General features: G+C 37.5%; 1 protein-coding gene across 1 annotated transcript in view; it reads right to left on the bottom strand.

Annotated features, from left to right (window-relative positions):
• The window catches only part of LOC104404811 (golgin subfamily B member 1-like), a 39895-nt gene that overhangs the window by 310 nt on the left and 20643 nt on the right, over positions 1-18942 (bottom strand). Inside the window, exons 20-31 of the mRNA XM_010013338.1 lie at positions 17563-18860; positions 16377-17184; positions 11070-16181; positions 10788-11003; positions 8034-10679; positions 7587-7738; positions 5847-6006; positions 4379-4531; positions 3118-3285; positions 2099-2196; positions 1615-1749; positions 670-788 (exon numbers count right to left, since the gene is read on the bottom strand). Of these exons, the coding sequence (XP_010011640.1) occupies positions 670-788; positions 1615-1749; positions 2099-2196; positions 3118-3285; positions 4379-4531; positions 5847-6006; positions 7587-7738; positions 8034-10679; positions 10788-11003; positions 11070-16181; positions 16377-17184; positions 17563-18860 (11065 nt within the window). The remainder of the gene's footprint in view (positions 1-669; positions 789-1614; positions 1750-2098; positions 2197-3117; positions 3286-4378; positions 4532-5846; positions 6007-7586; positions 7739-8033; positions 10680-10787; positions 11004-11069; positions 16182-16376; positions 17185-17562; positions 18861-18942) is intronic.

Here is an 18942-nt window from a genome sequence, read left to right as displayed (position 1 = left end):
GGAATGATTTAAAGGCCAAAGAGAACAGCATTAATAAAAGGGGAGAGGAATGGATAGGAGGCATTTGTGTATTATGTAATCACATATATCCTCTAGAGATTAAAATGCATAATTATATGCATACACATTTTATTTAATGGCCACACGCGCAATATAAATATGGTTACTCACATCTTAATTTGGACATATGTAATATATTCTATGGCATGGATTAGACAGCTGCCTGAATTTGACTCACCATCCACAACCCAAACAGAAAGAAATGTAAGACATTTTTACAGTAAGATGTAGTTTCAGTAGTAGTTTGCTACTCAGAATGGATGCCTCTGTGGCCCACCCATCCCTATGACACTAACAGGATAAAAGAGTACTTCACATCTTTTCAGAGACAAGGCAGATTAGGCAAGTAGCTGCTTCATGCCTGTGTTTATGTGTTATAACCCAAAACTAGTGACTTCTAGTCACTCAGAAGGGAAATCTTCACTCGCAAGAATGAACGACAGTTGAAACAAAGGTATAGTGGAGGGACCACAGAAAAACAAAGGGGTAGTAGCATGAAGCAGATCATGAGCAGATCATGCCTTCAATCTAGTCTGCAACTAGCAGCATACAAGGTACACACCTCTGTTAAGTAGCTTATAATGCAGGGGTTTAAAAGCGTTCATTCACTTACCTTTCTCACAACAACATGTTCACTGGGATTGATGATTAAGGCTTCCCTTTCCTCCTCTGCTTCCATCTGAACAGTGTATTCACTAGGTACAGCCCTGTAACTGCTTACTTCGAATCTAAAATAAAGGGAGACAGTGGAGTACTCAATTACCTCCCTCTTTTAAAGTATGGAATTCACATAAGAAACAATGTTTTGTATACTTGAATTACTGGGGGAAGGTCCTCACAAAAAAGCAGTAAGACTTAGTTTACGTTGCCAGGTCTTTTTCAGCCTCTACAATCTACTTTCAAGGTGGTTTATTTATCTAGAATAACCCCTATCACCATTAGCTGACTGAACAGTGATTTTCAGGTAATGGCAGGGATGGACACTTTACATAGGCAAGCGGATAATGATATTTTGACTCTAAATAGTGGTTGTGCTAATGCTGTTGTATGTGAGGTTCTTCTCTAACTTGGAAGAAAAGAAATGCCCCTGACTACTGAGTCCAACAGCTGAGGCTACAGAGTTAAGTCTAACTTTTTAACACAGTTTTCAATGCTTCGGGTACCATGGACTCACAAATAGGTTCTATAACTTGTTTGTTCTATTACTTGCTCAGAAATCTAAAACCTATAGGAAAACGTACCACTAATCTCACTAAAAATAAAAGGCAAACAAAAAAATCTGACTCTTCTTTTTCCAGTTTTGTAGTACACTTTGCATTTACTCCAGACATAGTGTAAATGAAAACCTCACCATGCATTCATCCAAGGGGAAGCAGAGGTGAAAGATGGCTTTGGCTCTCTGAACGTGCAAGTTATTTCATACCCACATAAGGGTTTAAGGCAGCAATCTAACTGTCACACACTCAAAAGTATAAGAAAAGAAGAAAATACATTTTACAGACACTCTTCTTCCAGAAGGAAAAACCCCATGTTTTACAAGCAGGAGTATTTTACCTGTTACTTTGCTCCTCAGAGAGCCCAAGAGCTTCTTCTGCAGCTTCTCTCCTCCTCTTCTCTTCTGACAGTGTTTCCGTCAGCTGCGTGAGTGCCTGCTGCACTGAATCATATTGCTGCTCAGTCTCTGCAAGCCTGTGACAAAATGAAACTTGAAATCAGTATTTCACATACTTAAAGAACTTTCTTATTCTTTTTTATTAAAGAATGTCCTTTTTTGTGATAAAGACTTAATTATAATGAGATGCTTTAGGTTAGATATTGAACTAGTCACCAATAACCGTGTATCTTTACAAAACCAAACCACAAATAGCACCAGATGATAATAACTCAAGAGTGTGACTATGATTAATTTAATCCACTGTAAATCCACTTGTTTCCCTTCTCCCCCAAAATGTCTTAGAGGGATAGAAAAGCATTACTTCTGCACTCTCAACACAGCTGTCAGGAAAACAATATTGCTGATACATGTCTCAGTCCTGACCTTTTTCTGAGTTCATTTAGCTCCATATTGTCTACTTCAACAATAACTGCAGATCTTTCCCGTGGTGCTCCAGGGGGAACTTCTGCTCTAGTTTCATCCTAGAAAATATTAAAGGGAAAAGAAAGAAGCCAGTCACCATTTTCTAGTTGTTAATAATCTTTACTTCAATTAAAGAAGCCATAAGCACCACAAAGCTGTGGAACAAACCACTCTTTGTGCCATTTAATCTTTTAATTTCTGGAGCTGCAATCTTCCAAACATGTTTTCTAACTGAAAGTTGATGAAGAATAATGCCTGTGTGTGCTGCAGGACTTGAAGGATATATGTACGCTGCACAACACAGCGAGCTCTGAAGTGGAAGAAATGCATCTACACATCCACATAATAATACAGCATTGACTGTAGTTTCATGAGTAACACAGCTATTCATTTCCAGATTTTCCTCTGATCATCTCCATATGCTCTAAGGGCTGAAGCAGCTCTGGAGACAGGCTGAGAGAGCTGGGCTTGTTCAGCCTGGAAAAAGGGCAGCTCTGGGGAGACCTCAGAGCAGCTCCCAGTGCCTAAAGGGGCTGACAAGAAAGGTGGAGAGGGGCTTTTTACAAGGGCATGTAGTGACAGAACACAAGGGGGAACGGCTTTAACCTGAAAATGGGGAGATTTAGATTAGACATTAGGAAGAAATTCTTCCCTGTGAGGGTGCTGAGGCGCTGGCACAGGGTGCCCAGAGAAGCTGTGGCTGCCCCATCCCTGGCAGTGTTCAAGGCCAGGTTGGACACAGGGGCTTGGAGCAACCTGATCTAGTGTGAGGTGTCCCTGCCCGTGGCAGGGGGTTGGACCTGGATGAGTTTTAAGATCCCTTCCAACCCAAACCACCCTATGATTATATGATCATGGACTAGCAAAAGTACTGAATCGGTACAACAAAAAGTCCTTACTTCATTTTTTAGCATGAAAACAAGAAAAGCATAAGCAGAGAGGGAAAAACCAACTAAAACCATTTCCATATACTTGGTTACCTGAACAGTGCCTTGGAAAGATGTCACTTGCATTGTCTGATACTCCCTCTCCAGTCTCGAGTAACGATTTTGCAAGTCAGTGTAACGAAGCTGGTTATCTCTTAGAGTCTGTGAAAGAGTCTTCAACTGGGCAGACAAGACAGCATTCTCTTCTGTTGACTGCACAACCTGAAAGAAATGAACATTTAAATAAATAAAAATTAGCAATGATCTCCTTCAGGAAATTACTACAGATTTGAGACCTATTGAAAACAACTGTGTACTAGTTTCAAAATTGCACTGACTTTTCAGTAAGATTTAACTAGTTATTTTATAAGCAATGGAAATAATGAAACCTGAGTATTGATTTCCTCTGTCATTAATATAGCCAAAACAAGAAGTCAGGGTTTTAAACCCCAATGCCTCCCTCCCTGTGTTTGCTATGCTATCACCACCTGGCAAAAGATTGCGTATTTAGTTGCTACTTCAGGACAACACATAGAGCCAAATAAGCCTGATAGTATAAATTATAAACATGTTCACCAGACAGTCCAGGAATGCTCAGCAGTGAGTTTTCATCTGTTTTCAAAAACAGACCATAATATGGGTCTCATTACCCCAAACACTCATCTTCCCTTGTAGGAGCTTGAGATTTCTACACCTGTTTCAAAGTTTGCTTAAAATGGTTATTTGGTTTATAAAATGTTTGGGTGAAGGAGTGAAAACAATGACAGATGAAAGGTAACATAAACCTGCTTTGCTTGAAATACCAGGGAAACACCAGACAAAGAGAGAAACACTAAGAGAACTTCCAAGAACATTTACAAACTTTTGCAAACAAAACTGAACACAAACACATTATGTGCACATGGACACACACACACTCTTACTGTCTTAACAGGCACAAAAGTGTTCATTAAGAATTTGTAAGGAAGCATATCTGAGATATATAATATTTGGTCTGAGACAGCTAAAATCTTGTTCCAGCTAAGACAAACATCTGCTTCTGTCTATAATGAAAAATCCTTTACTTAGAGCAGAAGTTCAGCAGAGCCACATCAATGTCTTCAGAATGCAGACTCAAATAAACCTCTCTGAGTCAAAGAACAAGTCAGGAAAGCCTGACAGAAAGGTAATACTGACATTCAGTTTGCAGTTTCCAGTCTGAGCCAATAGCATTGGCCAAGCATACAAGACATTGCCAATTTAGCAACGTTTCTATGTTGATACCAGCTCAAATTCACATGAACTACTCAGGATCACAACTGTTTTTCTAAGTTACCTTTGAATTCATCTGCTGGAAATGCAGATCCTTCTGGTGTATCTCCTGAAGACAACGCTGCAGTTCATTCTGGAGCTGATTCTTCTCAGCTAAGACACATTTGAGTTCCCCTGGCATATCTGCACTTCCAGCAAGGGAGACGGTTTCTAAAACCTTAAAAAGTGTCAGCAACATTAAGGGTAAATGAGGGTACAGGAGTTCTAATACACAACTCCAACACTAAATATACATTTGGACTACATAATAATTTCCTTTTCACAGGATCATTTCCTTCCCACAAGTTAATACCACATTTGCAAGAGACTTTATGTATATATATAAAACGTAATCATCTACTTAGTGTTTCCAACCTAAATACTTCAATTAAAAAAAACCAACTAAAAATTACCTTGAAAAGGCAACTCAACTTAATTTTTACTTTGCAAATAGGGAGTGGGAGGGTAACAGAAAAAGCCAGGAGAATACAAAACACCCTTCAAACTAATAATGTATGGTATTTGTGATTTGTAGGAAAACAACTATTTTGTAAATATGAATTTAAAGCTGAACGTCCTCATTGAAGAGAAAAAAATCCCACCCAACTTTATTACTGATTCACAGCTTTGGACTTCTTTATCTCCAGTAGATCAACATTTTGATATTAATGTCCAATAATGGAGGGATATGTGCAATCTCTAATACTTTATGGGATCTATTTTCTTATACAATCATGAAATAAAGACTTCTACCACATAAAATGCTCTGTAACCCAACAGCCGTTACTCTTCAAAAGATTTTACTCATGAGGTTAATCACAGAAAATGAACAGCATGTGAGACACAAACTTGTCCAACTAAATTGGCTTTAATGGATTTTCCTTTACTTAATGTCTCTATTTATCAGCTACTACACCATTTTGTTGCTGGTGGTTTGGTTTTTTTCCAACTTTTTCCTATTATATCCTGGATTTAACTAACATAAAATAGCAATATACAAGATTACCTAAGTAACTTACTAACCTTAGCAACTCAGAAACTGGCAAATAACTTACCTTACAATGTAACTACAGGAAAGTTACTCCTTTTTGACTATGAATCAGTAACCATTATTGGTTTATGACCCTCACATTTTGCTTCACAACCATTCCATTTCTTTATGAATTTTTCCATGTTTTTAATCATTAAAACACATGCCAGTTAGTTTTCTCTCTTATTTTATCAATGTATGACAAACTCATGACTTTTCTTTGTTTAGAAGAAGTTGACCAATATATCAGACTCCATTAAAAAGTGGTTTTAATAATTGCAACTCATCTGCTTGTAATAATTCCAATTTGCTGATTTCAGCCCAGGCAACACTGACATACAGGTTGTTGTATCAGCCTTCCATACTTCACTATCATATGCTCTTTTGGGAAGCAGGCTGCATATTTAACAGAATAAATTGATGGAAGTAGATTCGTGCCTCCTGCTACATTTCATTTGTTTACCTGGACTGGATAATTGCTGCCAGCAGAGATTGATTTCTTCATAATCATGTCTTGTTGTAGCTTCTGCAGTTGTGCAATCTGTTGGTCCTTCTCAGCAACTGTGATTTGACATTGATTTCGCAGAGCCTGAGACTCTGAGAGGAGGAGGTTTTTTTCCATTCTGAACATATAAGATAAAATATTATATGTTAAATGATGATATACATATAAGACAATGAAAAGGATAAAGCTGTACTTACTGTTATTTCTGTAATAAATAATGCTATCTTTGAACAGTTATATGCAAATATGGAGCACTATATGAAGATTCTCAATACATACTTCAGTTTAAAGAGATCTGCTGAAAAAAAGGTCAGAAAATAAAGGCTGGAAAGTGATAACATCACATTTTCTTTGTTGGCTTGGAGACAAGAGAAGTTCATTGGCTGTAAAGACACTAACATCTGTTAATGCAAAAAATACTTCAGCTTCTTAAGGAATAAGGTTGTGCAGCAAAGCAGCTCTAGGTCACAGCTGTGTGGAGTGCTGCCCAAGGCAGCCAGTCACCCCTATTGCAAGCACACAAGTTTGAAAAGGAATACCCCCTCGACTCAGAACACTGAAACAAACAAACATGCCACATCTCCAGAAACTGCTCTCACACACAGGCAATATCTCAAAGGGCATAAAAGTAATTTAAATCCTTGTGTATTCAACTTAAGACAAGTTTGGGGATAAAAATGGAAAAAAACTATTAATGCTGTTCACTGGTTAAGTCTAGATGTTAGAATGAGGTTTGAATGTTTCATGCTAACTTGCTCACACTTGCAAAGGTAAATCTGGGGCTGGATGTTTGATCTACACCTCCACCCCTAAAAGGTTCTAGTATAAAACAGGCATTATCTTACACAGACTTTAATTAGAGATTAAGAAATTTCACCACAGCCACTAAAATGCACTAAGGTACTAGAATACTGGCCTCAAATTCAAACAATATTATCTTCATTGATCTGATCATAGCACGCTTTCACACTTCAATCACCTGTACAACTTTAAAAGCTTGAGTAAGAACAGAACTCTAAGCCTCCACTGAGTGCCACTTAAAAATGCCTACTGCCTTCTCTGAAGCATCCCTTACAAGGCATTCACAGAATTAAGCCCAAGGTGTCACATTATTTGTCACAGATGATGCAAGAATAGTGCTGAGTCTACAAAAATAATGCTCAAATGTGAAATTAATACTCACAGAATTAAGCCCAAGGTGTCACATTATTAGTCACAGATGACGCAAGAATAGTGCTGAGTCTACAAAAATAACGCTCAAATGTGAAATTAATATCATTTTCAATATGTAGTTGGGACAAATATGCACTACCTCAGACATGTTTTAAAATAAAGAAATCTGGGGGAAGAAATGTTCAGCCATATCAATTGTTACTTTAAGAAGAGACTATGACACCAAGCATTGAAATAAGATTCATAAACTATAGTACTATGTCACCAACAGAACAAAAACCATTCAGTTAAGACTGTTTGAAACTTGACATAAACCAGAGGACTATTACATAAAGATACGAGGATAATCACCAACAGACAACCCTGTGGAAATGGAATTCGGCGATTTCACACGTTACAGAAATATTTTTATCCTACATTCTGCTAAAATATACATAATTTTGAGTTTGTGTCAGTTTTATGTCAGGTTGTGAAGTCACTGAAGAATTCTAAACAAGAACCACACATACTATTTAACATTTATACCTTAATCCAGCAAGCTCATTCTGGTATGATGCAATCTCTCTCTCAGTTTCTGCTTGGAAGGCTTTTGTCTGATGCAATGCCTTCTCCAAATCATCAACTTTGGTCTTCAGTTTTGATATTTCAACAGCTGCAAGGCTGGCTCCTTCTTTAGCCTATGTTTAATAAACGCGGTTAGTGAATGGGAATGAGAACGGTCTGGTTGAAGTTTTAGTAGTGCTAGAATTCCAATTACAGAATAAAATAGTGCTAGAATCCCAATTACAGAATAATGTATATTCACTGTTTGCTCCTGTTTAACAGGATAATTACCTGAACTCCCAAAATTGTAAGCATGCCTTTCTAATCACACACTGTTTTCTTAGCACTCACATAAAGTTGAACTTCAGAAACTATAATGTCTCCAAGCAGTCTCTTCATAAAGAAATAAATTACGAAATGAAAACTTACCAACACTCCCCTATTGTTCTGAGGCATATCCAAATTACTTTTAAGAGAATTTAGCTCACTGATGCTGTTGCAACCAATGGGAAATGAAGCTGTGCCCTGTTTTGTTTCAGAAGTTACCTTCTGATTGCTGAGCTCCTGCAGCAATTTGTCTCGGTCATCCTGAAGACTGGCCATAGCCTTGGAAAACGCTTCAATCTGGTGAACATAACTGCCACACTCAGCTGAGAGTCTGCTAACCTCCATCTCTCGACTGACTAATGTCCTACAGAGCTTTCCAATTTCAGCAGCAATCTGATCAAGTGTAACCTTATCTGCAGCATCAAAAATAGCCCGATTCAGAAGAGAATTGTCTTTAAGCATAGCGACAAGATGTAATTTAAAGCCATCCAATTCAGCTTCAAGTTCATCTCCTTTCTTTTTTTCAGTCTGGAGATCAGATGAGTATTTGCTTTGAAGTGCCTTTAACTCCTCTATTATCCTATCTCTATCATTTTGCAGAGCAGTCATTGCTTTCCCAAAGGCCTCGTTCTGGGACCTCAACTCAGTGTTTTGAGACTGAACTTCTAGTATCATCTTCTCTGCAAAAGCATCAGGTTCATCTCCATGTTCAAGCATCAAAAGAGTGTTACTGTATTCCTCATCTGCACCCCTAGTATTTCTGCCCCTTGATTTCTGAAGTTCTTGAAGATTTTCTCCATACTGTCCATTTGACACACCTTCTTGATTCTGAACACTATCACTAGTTACCAGCTTCTCTCCAGATCTGGAAACAAGTTTCTCTTTGTTTAATGATGCAATTAAAGATTCTAAATCATTTACTTTAGACACCAATTTCTTATTTTCATGTTCCAAAGATACAGCAATATCCTTCTGCAGTTCACTGGAAAGCTGCACTTCTTTTATTTGTTTTTGAAGATCATATTTTTCTTGTTCGAGGCTTTTAATACAATCCAATTTCTGCTTAAGTAAGTCTTTTAGCTGATGGTCTTTCAGAGATAAAACTTGGTTAAGATCTTCCCTATATTTTAACAGCTGTGCACTCAGCATTGCATTTTCAGAATGAAGATCATCTATCTGATTAAGAAGCATCCTCAATTCTTCTTTCAAAGCATTATTCTCACTTGCATTGCCAACTAGAAGACTGTCCTTCTGATTCAAGACATCTTGGTGAAGATGTTCCAGCTCTTTGTATTTAGTAAAAAGATCATCCCGATCATTCTGAAGAGATGACATTGACTTTTTCAAGGCATCTATTTCACTGGCAATTGCAGCCTTATCTTGACCTTCTTTGTCTGCTTTCACCTGGAGACTTCTCAATTCATTCTGCATTCTCTGACAGGACTCCTCAGATTGTTGTCTCTCCAGCTGCAAAGACCTTAACTGAAGGTCATACTCTTCGATTTGTTTTCTGTGTTGAGTCTGTACCTGACTAAGATAGTCAGAGATTTCATCACCTTTTAAAGAAATGAGTAAGGAAATTTCCTTGTCTTTATTATTTAGCATGATCTTCATTTGCTCAGAAATGGTCGTCTGCTTTTGCAATTCAGCATTAAGTTTTTCCTTCTCAGCTATAAGCTGTTGCAATTCTTGTTCCTGTCTTGTAAAATTACTTTCCAGAGCTTTTATCTCTTTTCCTGCACTTTTACTATTTGCTATAAGATGATTAAGAGAATTATTTTCTTTAAGGAGTGCCTGCAAAGCTGCTTCTTTGGACTGAAGAACACTCTCCAGTTCTTGCTGCCTGTTCAAAAACACTGCATTTTCTTCCTTTATTCTGCAGAGCTCTTCATAACGTTGCCTATCAACAGACTTTTGCCTCAAATACAGTTCATCCTTTGTTTCCTCTACCACGGAATATTTGATATTCAATTCCTGAATCTGAGTAATCTTCTCTTTCAATTCATCTTGTAATGATATTATTCTTTTATTACTGTCCTCTACCTGTTTCTCTTTCTTTTGAATGATCTCTTTGAACTGCATTTCCCAGGTTTTCATTTCAGTGATTACCCTGTCCCGGTCATCCTGAAGAGAGGACATACACTTTGTAAAAGCAGCTAATCGTGCCAAAGCTGCATTCAAATCTGCTTGAAGTTTCTTGTTTTCAGAGTCCTTAATGCTAATTTCCTCTTGCAAACCATGAACCTCACTAAGTGCCCTATCTTTTTCTCTCTCAAGAGCACCGTGCCTTTCTTCCAGGTTCAAAAAGTCTCTCTTGTGAACCAATTTTAACTGTTGAAGATTAAATTCCAATTGTCTCTCATATTCCCTCTTTTGAATTTGTAGCTCATCATCTTTTTTCTTAAGTTCTTTTCTCCAATTTAGATTCTCATCTGTGAGCCTGTCCACTTCATTCTTTGACTGATCCAACAAGTTCGCCTGTGAAGAGAGCTTTCCCTTGAGATGATGTAATTCTTCATTGGACTTTGCAAGCTTCTCTGACATATTACTTAAGTCCTTTTCAAATTTTTCACTTTTTGACTGTGACAGTTTCACAGATCTTTCCAAATCCAGGATCAGCTCCTGGAACTTTATAGAATCCTTTTGCAAATGGTTTATCTCCTGCTGTTTCTCCTTTAAGAGTTCTTGCAATTCTTTCGTTTTGTTTTTACTTCCATTATTATCCCTTTGAGCACTTTTCACCTTCTCCTCAAATAGTTTTACAAGATGTAACTGCTGTTCTTCCTTTTCTCTGATCACATTACATTTTTCTGCCTTTAATTCTTCCAGCTGCTGTAACAGCAAGTTATTCTGTACTTGTGCCAATTTCATTCTGTCAGTAAGATGATCAACTTTTTTGACATGATTAAGCAATTCTGTCTCAAGAAATTCTCTTTCATTCTTTACTTTGTAAGAACTTTCTTGTACATTTTCCAATTCTTCCTGCAAAAGACATTTATCATCCTCTAAAATCTTAACTTTTTCATTTAGGCTAACAATTTCTTGTGTTAGACTTTTACACTCCATGTCCAGCTTTGTTAGACAGTGATCTTTGTGGCCCAAAGATTTTTCAGTTTCTTTTGCTTTTTCTGAAATTACATTTCTTTCTTGTTCTAAGACAAACACGTCTTGTTCTTTTTCGGAGAGTTTATCCTTTAATGCATTAATGTCCTTTAACAACGATTCATTCTCAAATAATGCCTCGCTGATTTTAGATTGCATATCGTTTTGGTGCACTTCCATTTGAACTTGGAGCTCTCCCAAAGCTGCTTTAGTTACAGTGATATTGTTATGAAGGATATCATTTTCATTCTGAATTTTCTCTAAAGCCTGCTTTAAGTTTTCAGAGGTTTGTTTCAGCTGCTCATTTTCCTCCATCAGCTGATGATTCTGTTTGGTGAGTTCATGAAGACGATCCTGGTGCTCTTGCATCCTTGCCTCTTGCTCACGTATCTGCCTTTCTGCTTTACTTTGTAACTCGTCGACTTCCATTTTCTTGGATTCTCCAAGTTGTTTCAGCTGATTCTTAATAACCTCATTTTCATCAACGAGTTTTTGTAAATGCTTCTCAAGAGCCTCCTTCTCAGATTCTCCTTCCCTGAGTCTTTGAATAGCCTCTTGCTTCTCTTTTCTACTGAGATCAATAACTTGCCTCATATCTGCTATTTTACTACTGATATTCTCATACGCCTGAAGAAGTGATTCATACTCCTGCTTTAATTCACTATGTTTAGCCTTCCATCCTGTTAATTCAACTGTCTGAGAATCTTTTAAGGTATTTAGTTGGAAAGAAAAGGCCTCTTTTTCCTGAACTATAGTCTCCATGGTGGATTTAAGACTTTCACAAGCTGCAGTGAGGTTTTCATTTTCAGTCAGCAGTCTGGCATTTTCAGAAGCAAGGTGTTCCTTTTCAGACAATGGAGAAACAGTACTTGAACTCTGTTTTTCTCTACCAAGCTCTACCAAGTGTTCAAGCATCCCTGTCTTGTTCACCAGTTCTTCTCTTTCCAACATCAACTTATCAAGCTGGTCTTTTAGACATTTATTTTCTCTCAAGGCTTCTTTACGTGATATTAAAGCTGCCTGTAATTTTCTCTGAAGGCGCTCTCTACTCTTCTCTTCTGCTGCAGTTCTTTGCTCTTGTGGTTTAGAATCATTTTCATTTGCAGTTTTTGCCAGCGGCTCTTCAATCACCTGCATTTGTTTCTGGATTTGACATTCTGTTGCTTCTCTCAATTTAGTTTTGCCAGAGAAATCAGTCTCTGATAGCTGAAAATAGGCACCTTTACCCGGCAACTTTACTTGTTTGGTATCATCTTCCTTCAGCTCTTTGGATGCCACCGCAGGTCTGCTCATCTCAGCCTTCTCACGTAGCATACACAGCTCTGTCAGAAGTTTTTTGTTTTCTCCACTGAAATGTTCTACCTCCTTTCTCATATTAGTTACTTCCAAATCAGACTTTTCTAAACAACTGAGAAGTTTTTCTTTTTCACTCTTCATTTCTTCAAGTGCTGTTTTGTAATGGAGAGTTTCTTCTTGGCTTTCCTTTATAGTTTTGTTTAACAATTCCTTTTCCAGATCAAGTTTATATTTGAAATCCGTAAGTGAACAACGCAATGCTGCTATTTCCTCATTCTTTTCTGCAACCTCCTTCTTAGCTTCACTTCTCAATTTCTGCAGTTTCTCCTGGCTCAACTTATAACCCTCTTCACATTTTTTAATCAGTGCTTCCTTCTCATTACTCACACGTACAAGCTCTGTCTTAATGTCTATAGCTTCAGCCTCATACGCTTTCAGCTTCTTCTGTAGCTGCTTTATGTCCTCCAACAAACTGCCCTTACACTGCTCCTGCTGTCTTGAAGAGTGTAAGTTGACAGTTTCTTCTCTTTCATCACTAAATTCAACTGATATTTTCCTCAACTCTTTCCTTAACATTTCTGTTTCCTCCTGAAGTTTTGCATAATTATTTCTCAGTTCTATTAACTCGGTGTCTTTATTTGCCACCAAAGTGATGTCTTGTGTCTCTTTTAAGGATTCAGTCTGAACCTTGCTGCTTGGTTTGTCAGATTCCAAATTCCTTAGGTCAGCTGCTGCTTCTCCCAGCACTGCCTTAGGTGAAGCCAGCTCCTTCCCTAAAGGGTACTCATCTAACTGATTCAAGTCAAGTTCTTTACATTTTGTTTGAAGAACTTCCCAGAGTGCTTTATGTTCTTGCTTCAGTTGTTCAAGTTGGTTTTTCTGCTCATCAAAATCTGCTGCAAGTCTAATGTGCTCTTCCCTTTCTTTCTGAAATTTGTTCCTATCTTCTTCCCTGACCAAAAGCTCCCTCTGTAAGGCTTCTTTTTCTTTTTTTAACTGATTCATTACATTAATGTCAATGTTGGGGTCCAGGCACTTCTTTCTGTCCCCAGCACTTAAACCAGGCTCTTCTGCACTGGAATCTTTCAACAATTCTTCCTTCTTAACTTCAGACTTCACTTTTTCAAGAGCTAAGAGCAGCTGAGAACGTTCCTCTTCATACACACGTGCTTTTCCATCAAGCATAGATTGCATATGAGCAAGCACACAGTCCTTTTCCTCTAAAGATTTTAGGTTCTGCTCACATAGATTTTGTTTTTCAGCAATGACATCATTTAGTTCTGCAATCCTGTCCTGAAGTTCCTTTAAATAAGAAGCTTTAGAAGACAGATTTTCAGTCAAATCACTAATTTTGGCATCTCTTTCTAAAAGTTGTTGCTTCAAAGTTCCAAGATGAGACTCAAATTCTTTATTTTGTACTTCAGCTACTTTCAGCTTGTCTGTTAACTCATTAACTTCCTTCAACAGCTCCCCTGCTTTTTTTTGCTCTTTTTCTATTTCTTCCTGCCCACTCTTTTCTAGTTTTCCAACTTTTTGTATTAGATCTCTTCTTATTATCAATGCTGCTTGAAGTTTCTTTTTCAGATTCTCTTTTTCCTTGCCAATTTTCTCAAGATCAAACTGCATCTGCTCTTTTTCATGCATTAAATCTTTAAACACAGCTTCTCTACTGCTTAATGTAACCTGACTATGTTCCAATTCTTTCTTACAGTCCTCAAGTTCCTGCAATACTCGTGTCAGCTGTCCTACAGAACTACTATGGACAGCTTCAAGGTCTTGCAGTTTGGTATTTAACATATTTCTTTCTTCAGAAAAATTCAGCATTTCATTAGACAAAGATTCCATGATCTGGGTAACAGAAGAGTCCTTTTCTTTCAGTTGCTGGCTTAGGCCAGAAACTAAATCCTTCTGCTGATTTACCTGGGAAGTTAAGTTTTCAATGAGTTGATCTTTTTCTCCCATTTCTTCAAGGAGACTGGCTACTTTTTTACCTTCAATGTGCAGTTTTTCTTGACTCGTTCTTACTACTTCTTCCGATTTATTTATCTTGTCTTGAAGAAGTTCAACCTGCTTATTTACTTCTGCAAAAGACTCTTCCCTTTCTTGCAGGAGAGACTGCTGTTTACATAATGTTTCCTTCACTGTGACCATTTCTTTTGACAGACATTCAATTTCAGACTCATATTTGCCCTTCATCATCTCAATATCATTCTGAAGCAACTCCTTCTGCTTCTCAAGTGACTGCATACTTTTTAATTCCTCTTTCACGGTGTCTATCTCTTTCTGTTTTTCTAAAAGCAACAGTTGCAATTGTTCTCCTTCTGTTTCTTTGCTCAAAACAGTAGTTATCAGAGTGGAGATTTTTTCCAACTGAATTTTACTATCAGTTAGCTGCTGTTCACAATCTGAAGCCTGTGCCGCCTTTTCTTTACATAAAAGCCTACTACTAAGTAATGGAGATAAGCTTTGAGTTAATTCCTCTTTTATAAGATCCAGCTCTTGCTGCAAAGACTGGATTTTGCTATCCTTTGATTCCATTTCACTTTCTAAGCTGCTCAATTGCTCAGTAAGATTATTATTTTGTAAAGTTGCCCTATCAAGTTCAGTCACCCATTTGTTTTCTGACTCAAGTAGACTTTGTTCTAGAGTTTCAAGTTTAAGTTCTAGTTTAGAAAGTTCTTCACCCTTCACACTAACCTGCATCTGTAACTTCTCTTTTTCAGTCTTCATCTGCAGTTTGACAGCATCTATCTGCATTCTTGAATAATTCTCACTGGTTTCTAGTTTTTCATTGATTTCTCGGAGCTCTTCCAATTTCTTCTGCAAATCATTTTGAGATGCAGCAAGTTGTGTGTTTTCCACCATCAGTTTATCCACATCTGCTTGTAACAGATTCTTTTCTTTCTCTAAAGACTCTACCTGACACTGCAGGCCAGCTACAAGAAGTGCATTGTCATGGCAGTCTTGGGATGATTTGGAATTTATATTGTCCAACTCTAACTTCAAGCGCGCTATGTTATCTGCCTGTTCAGAGCACTTCACACGCAGAGACTCCACAGATGATTCTTTCTGCTGTAGTTGTTCTCCCCATGTACTTATTTGGTCTAGTGCTTTTTGGTGTTCTTTTTTAAGAGAGTCAAGTTCACCAGTCAAAGAATCAATTTTCTTCTGATTAATACCGACTTTCTCATTCTTTTCCTGAATTTCCTCAGTCAGGTTTTTCACGGCTGTATCACTTTTCTCCAGTTTTTCTCTGAGAATCTCAACCTCACTAGAAAGAACATTAACGTTGCTATCTGTCAACTGCATACTGGCATCTTTATCCTTTAAAGAATTAATCAGTCCCGCAATAACTTCCTCTTTTTGCCCAAGAGCTGCATTCAACTCAGTTCTTAGTTCATACTGTGCTTCAAGTTTTTCCTGAAGAGATAGAAAGGCATGTTCTTTCTCATGTATTAGTTCTTTAGATTTTTGTAGTTCTTGTGTTAGTTCATGCACCTGATTTTGGAGCTCAGAAATTATAACTGTCCTCTCTTCATCCTTCCTTGCTTTCTCCTTCAGAGTTTTGAGGAGATTGTCATTTTCCTTAAGAGACGATTCCTTTTCTGATAAGGATTGGTCCATCTCAATTACTACATTCTTCTGATGTTGTATTTCCCTTTGCAAAGTCACTTTTGCTTCCTCCAGCTCTACCACCTGTTTCTTTAAAACCTCACATTCTTTTTCTTTCCCTTGAAGCTGCATCTTTAAATTCTCACTGAATAATGAAATATTGTTGATGGTTAATTCTTTTTCTGAAACAAGCATTTTTAATTGTTCTGCTTCAGAGGCTAAAAGCTTTAACTGTTTCTCCTGCAAAACAGAAGATTCCTGCTCCTCAGAAAGCCAGGCTTTTAAGCTGATGCATTCATCTAACTTTTGTTTTAAACATTCATCCTTCTGTATAATTGAATCATTCAACTGGGATGATTTTTCTGTTGCATTTCTAAGCTGACACTGAAGGTCAGAAATAACCTCCATATTCTCAGACAGTTGAACCCTAAGTACATCAGACTCTTCAGATTTATCTTTTAGTAATTTTAATTCTTGGGCTTGCCTCTTAAATTCATTCTCTTTTTCCTGCACTGTTTGTCTAAGCTGGCTGGTTTCAAAACCTAGGGCTTGGATTTGGTTTTGCAGATCAGAAATTATTTGCATATATTGCCCTTCTCCTGCCAATTTACTATCTTTCATTTGCTGAATCAAAGCCTCCTTTTCAGAAAGGAGAGTTTCTTTTTCTTCAGAGACAGTTTTTAAGTTTTCTTTTTCAATCAACAGGCCATCAATTTGGTCCTTCAGTGCTAAAATATTATGACTCTGTTGGGACAAGTGCGAAGTTAAAGCAGCTACTTCATCTGACTTTTTCATGACCATAACATTAACCGTTTCAATGTCTACTTTCAATTTGTTATTTTCTAGAGCTGCTGTTTGTGCTTGTTGCCTTGCTGAAGTAATTTCAGACTGTTGTTGTGCCAACTGTGACTGAAGAAATTCACATTCATGTGACTTTGTGCTCAATAAGCTTGCAAAGTCCTCCTTCTCATGCCTAAGCATGTCTAATTCTTTGCTTAATAGCTGTAGCTGATTCTTTAATGCTGTACTTTCTTCCATGTTTTCAGAAACTTGTCTGTGCAACTTTTCGAGTTCTGAACCCTGATTTTTCAGAGTCAGGTCTCTTTCCTCTATCAAATGTGATAAGTTTGTTTTTTCATCTTTAAGATTTTTAAGTTCATCCTGCAACTCTACAATGCACAGCTTACTCTCCTCCATTTCCTTACATAATGAATCATTTAGAAGGATTTTCTCTTCTAGAGACCTGTTTACAGTTTCAAAATCCAAAGTTAGTCTTTGGGTTTGTTCCTGCAGTAGTAAATTCTTTTCCTTACTATGGCTGAGCTCTTGGATTAGGCTACTGCATTCAGATAATTTATTATTTAACGTTTCTTCTGTTTTTATTTCTCTGTCTCTAGTATCCTTCAGCTGAATGAGAAGTGATTGCATTTGCTCCTGCAACTGTTGTGTCTGTTCCTTGCTTTCAAACAACTGAGCAGTTAGCACATTACATTCCTTTGTCTTTTCCTGCAGCTGTTCTGCAACTGAGTTTTCTTTTTGCTGGGTGAGCACTGAAAGTTGTTCAACCTCCTTTGCCAGAGTGTTTTTATCACAGTTTAGTACTGAAAGAGCTTTTTCGTACTCGGCAGTGCTAACAGATAACTTACTCTCTATTTCTGCCACAGCTTGGATTTTCTTTAACAACTCACACTCTTTTACATCCAAGAGTTTGGACAAATCCTCCTTTTCACTGATCAGTTGTTCCTTCTCTTTTTCCACCATATCAATACTTTTTTTCAGGTATTCATTTGCTTTTATTTGCTCTGCCAATTTTTCCTCTTTCCCTTCAAGATCTGCCTGCAACTGCTTATTAGCTGAAGCTTTCTCCTGTGTCTCCATTTCCAGTTTGTTCATCTGTTCATGTATTTCATTTAATTGGTTATTAAGTTCTTTGCAGCATGTCTCTTTGGCTTTCAGATCTCCAGTTAATTTAAGTCTAGTTTGTTCATTTTGCTGCTCCATAACCCCAAGCTTCTTCTCTAATGAAATAATGAACTCTTGTTTCTCTTGTAACTCTTTTTTAATTGTTTCCTGATGCTCAGTATGTTCTATAAGTTTCCTAGATAACTCAGCCAACTCTTCATCTTTTCTAGCATTTTCCAAAACCAGTTTGTTGTATGAATCTCTAATCGATTGTAACTCATTTTCGAGTGTCTGTGCTTTATTCTCTTTCTCTTTAATCAAATTGTTCCATTTTTCCTTTAGAGTATTGCTTTCCTCAAGCTGAGATTTCAAATACTCAGTTTCTTTTCTTTGTTTATTCTCAGTTTCTTGTAGCTTTTCAGATGATTTACTAATTTGCTCTTTCAGCAAAGTAATTTGTGACTCACACTCAGCAAGTTTGTTACGGTATGCGACACTGTTGGCCTTGATTTCAGAACGGAGATCCTTAATTGTAAGGCTGTTCTCACTGCTTTGTCTAATTAATTCCTCATTTTCTTTGGTTTTAACTTCATTCTCAACTCTGATTCTTTCGAGCTCTAGTCTCATTGCATTAGTCTGCTCAGAAAGGGCAGATATCTGCAGGCTTGCATCTCTTACATCAGCTGTTTGTACTTCTTTCAGTAAATGAGTTTCCCTTTCAGCCTTTGATAAAGCCTCTTCCATGCCTCTTATTTCTTCCTCTTTGCACTGCACCTGATGCTTCAGGATGATAACCTGTTCAGAATACTCTGTCATATTCAGAGACAAGACAGACATCTCCCTGTCTTTTTCTGCCAGTGCTTCTTTAAGATTATCAATTTCTCTTTCACGTTTCTGGAGATCTTGAATAAGTTGAGATCTTTCCTCTAAATGGCTTGTGTTCAATTTGTCAAGCTCTTCATTGGTCTGGTCCAGATCCAGCTGCATCAACTCTACCACGCTGTCTTGCTTCAAAGTCTAAACATCAAGAGAAAAATGTTACAAGAATATTTCAAACTTATGTTAGAGGGAGAATGGAAGTTACACTCCACATGTAGAA

The sequence above is a fragment of the Nestor notabilis genome, unplaced genomic scaffold (genome assembly GCF_000696875.1).
Source record: "Nestor notabilis isolate BGI_N333 unplaced genomic scaffold, ASM69687v1 scaffold8424, whole genome shotgun sequence".
Lineage (NCBI taxonomy): Eukaryota > Metazoa > Chordata > Aves > Psittaciformes > Psittacidae > Nestor > Nestor notabilis.
The sequence above is the reverse complement of the archived record's forward strand: the minus strand, read 5'-3'. Positions and strand labels throughout refer to the sequence as shown.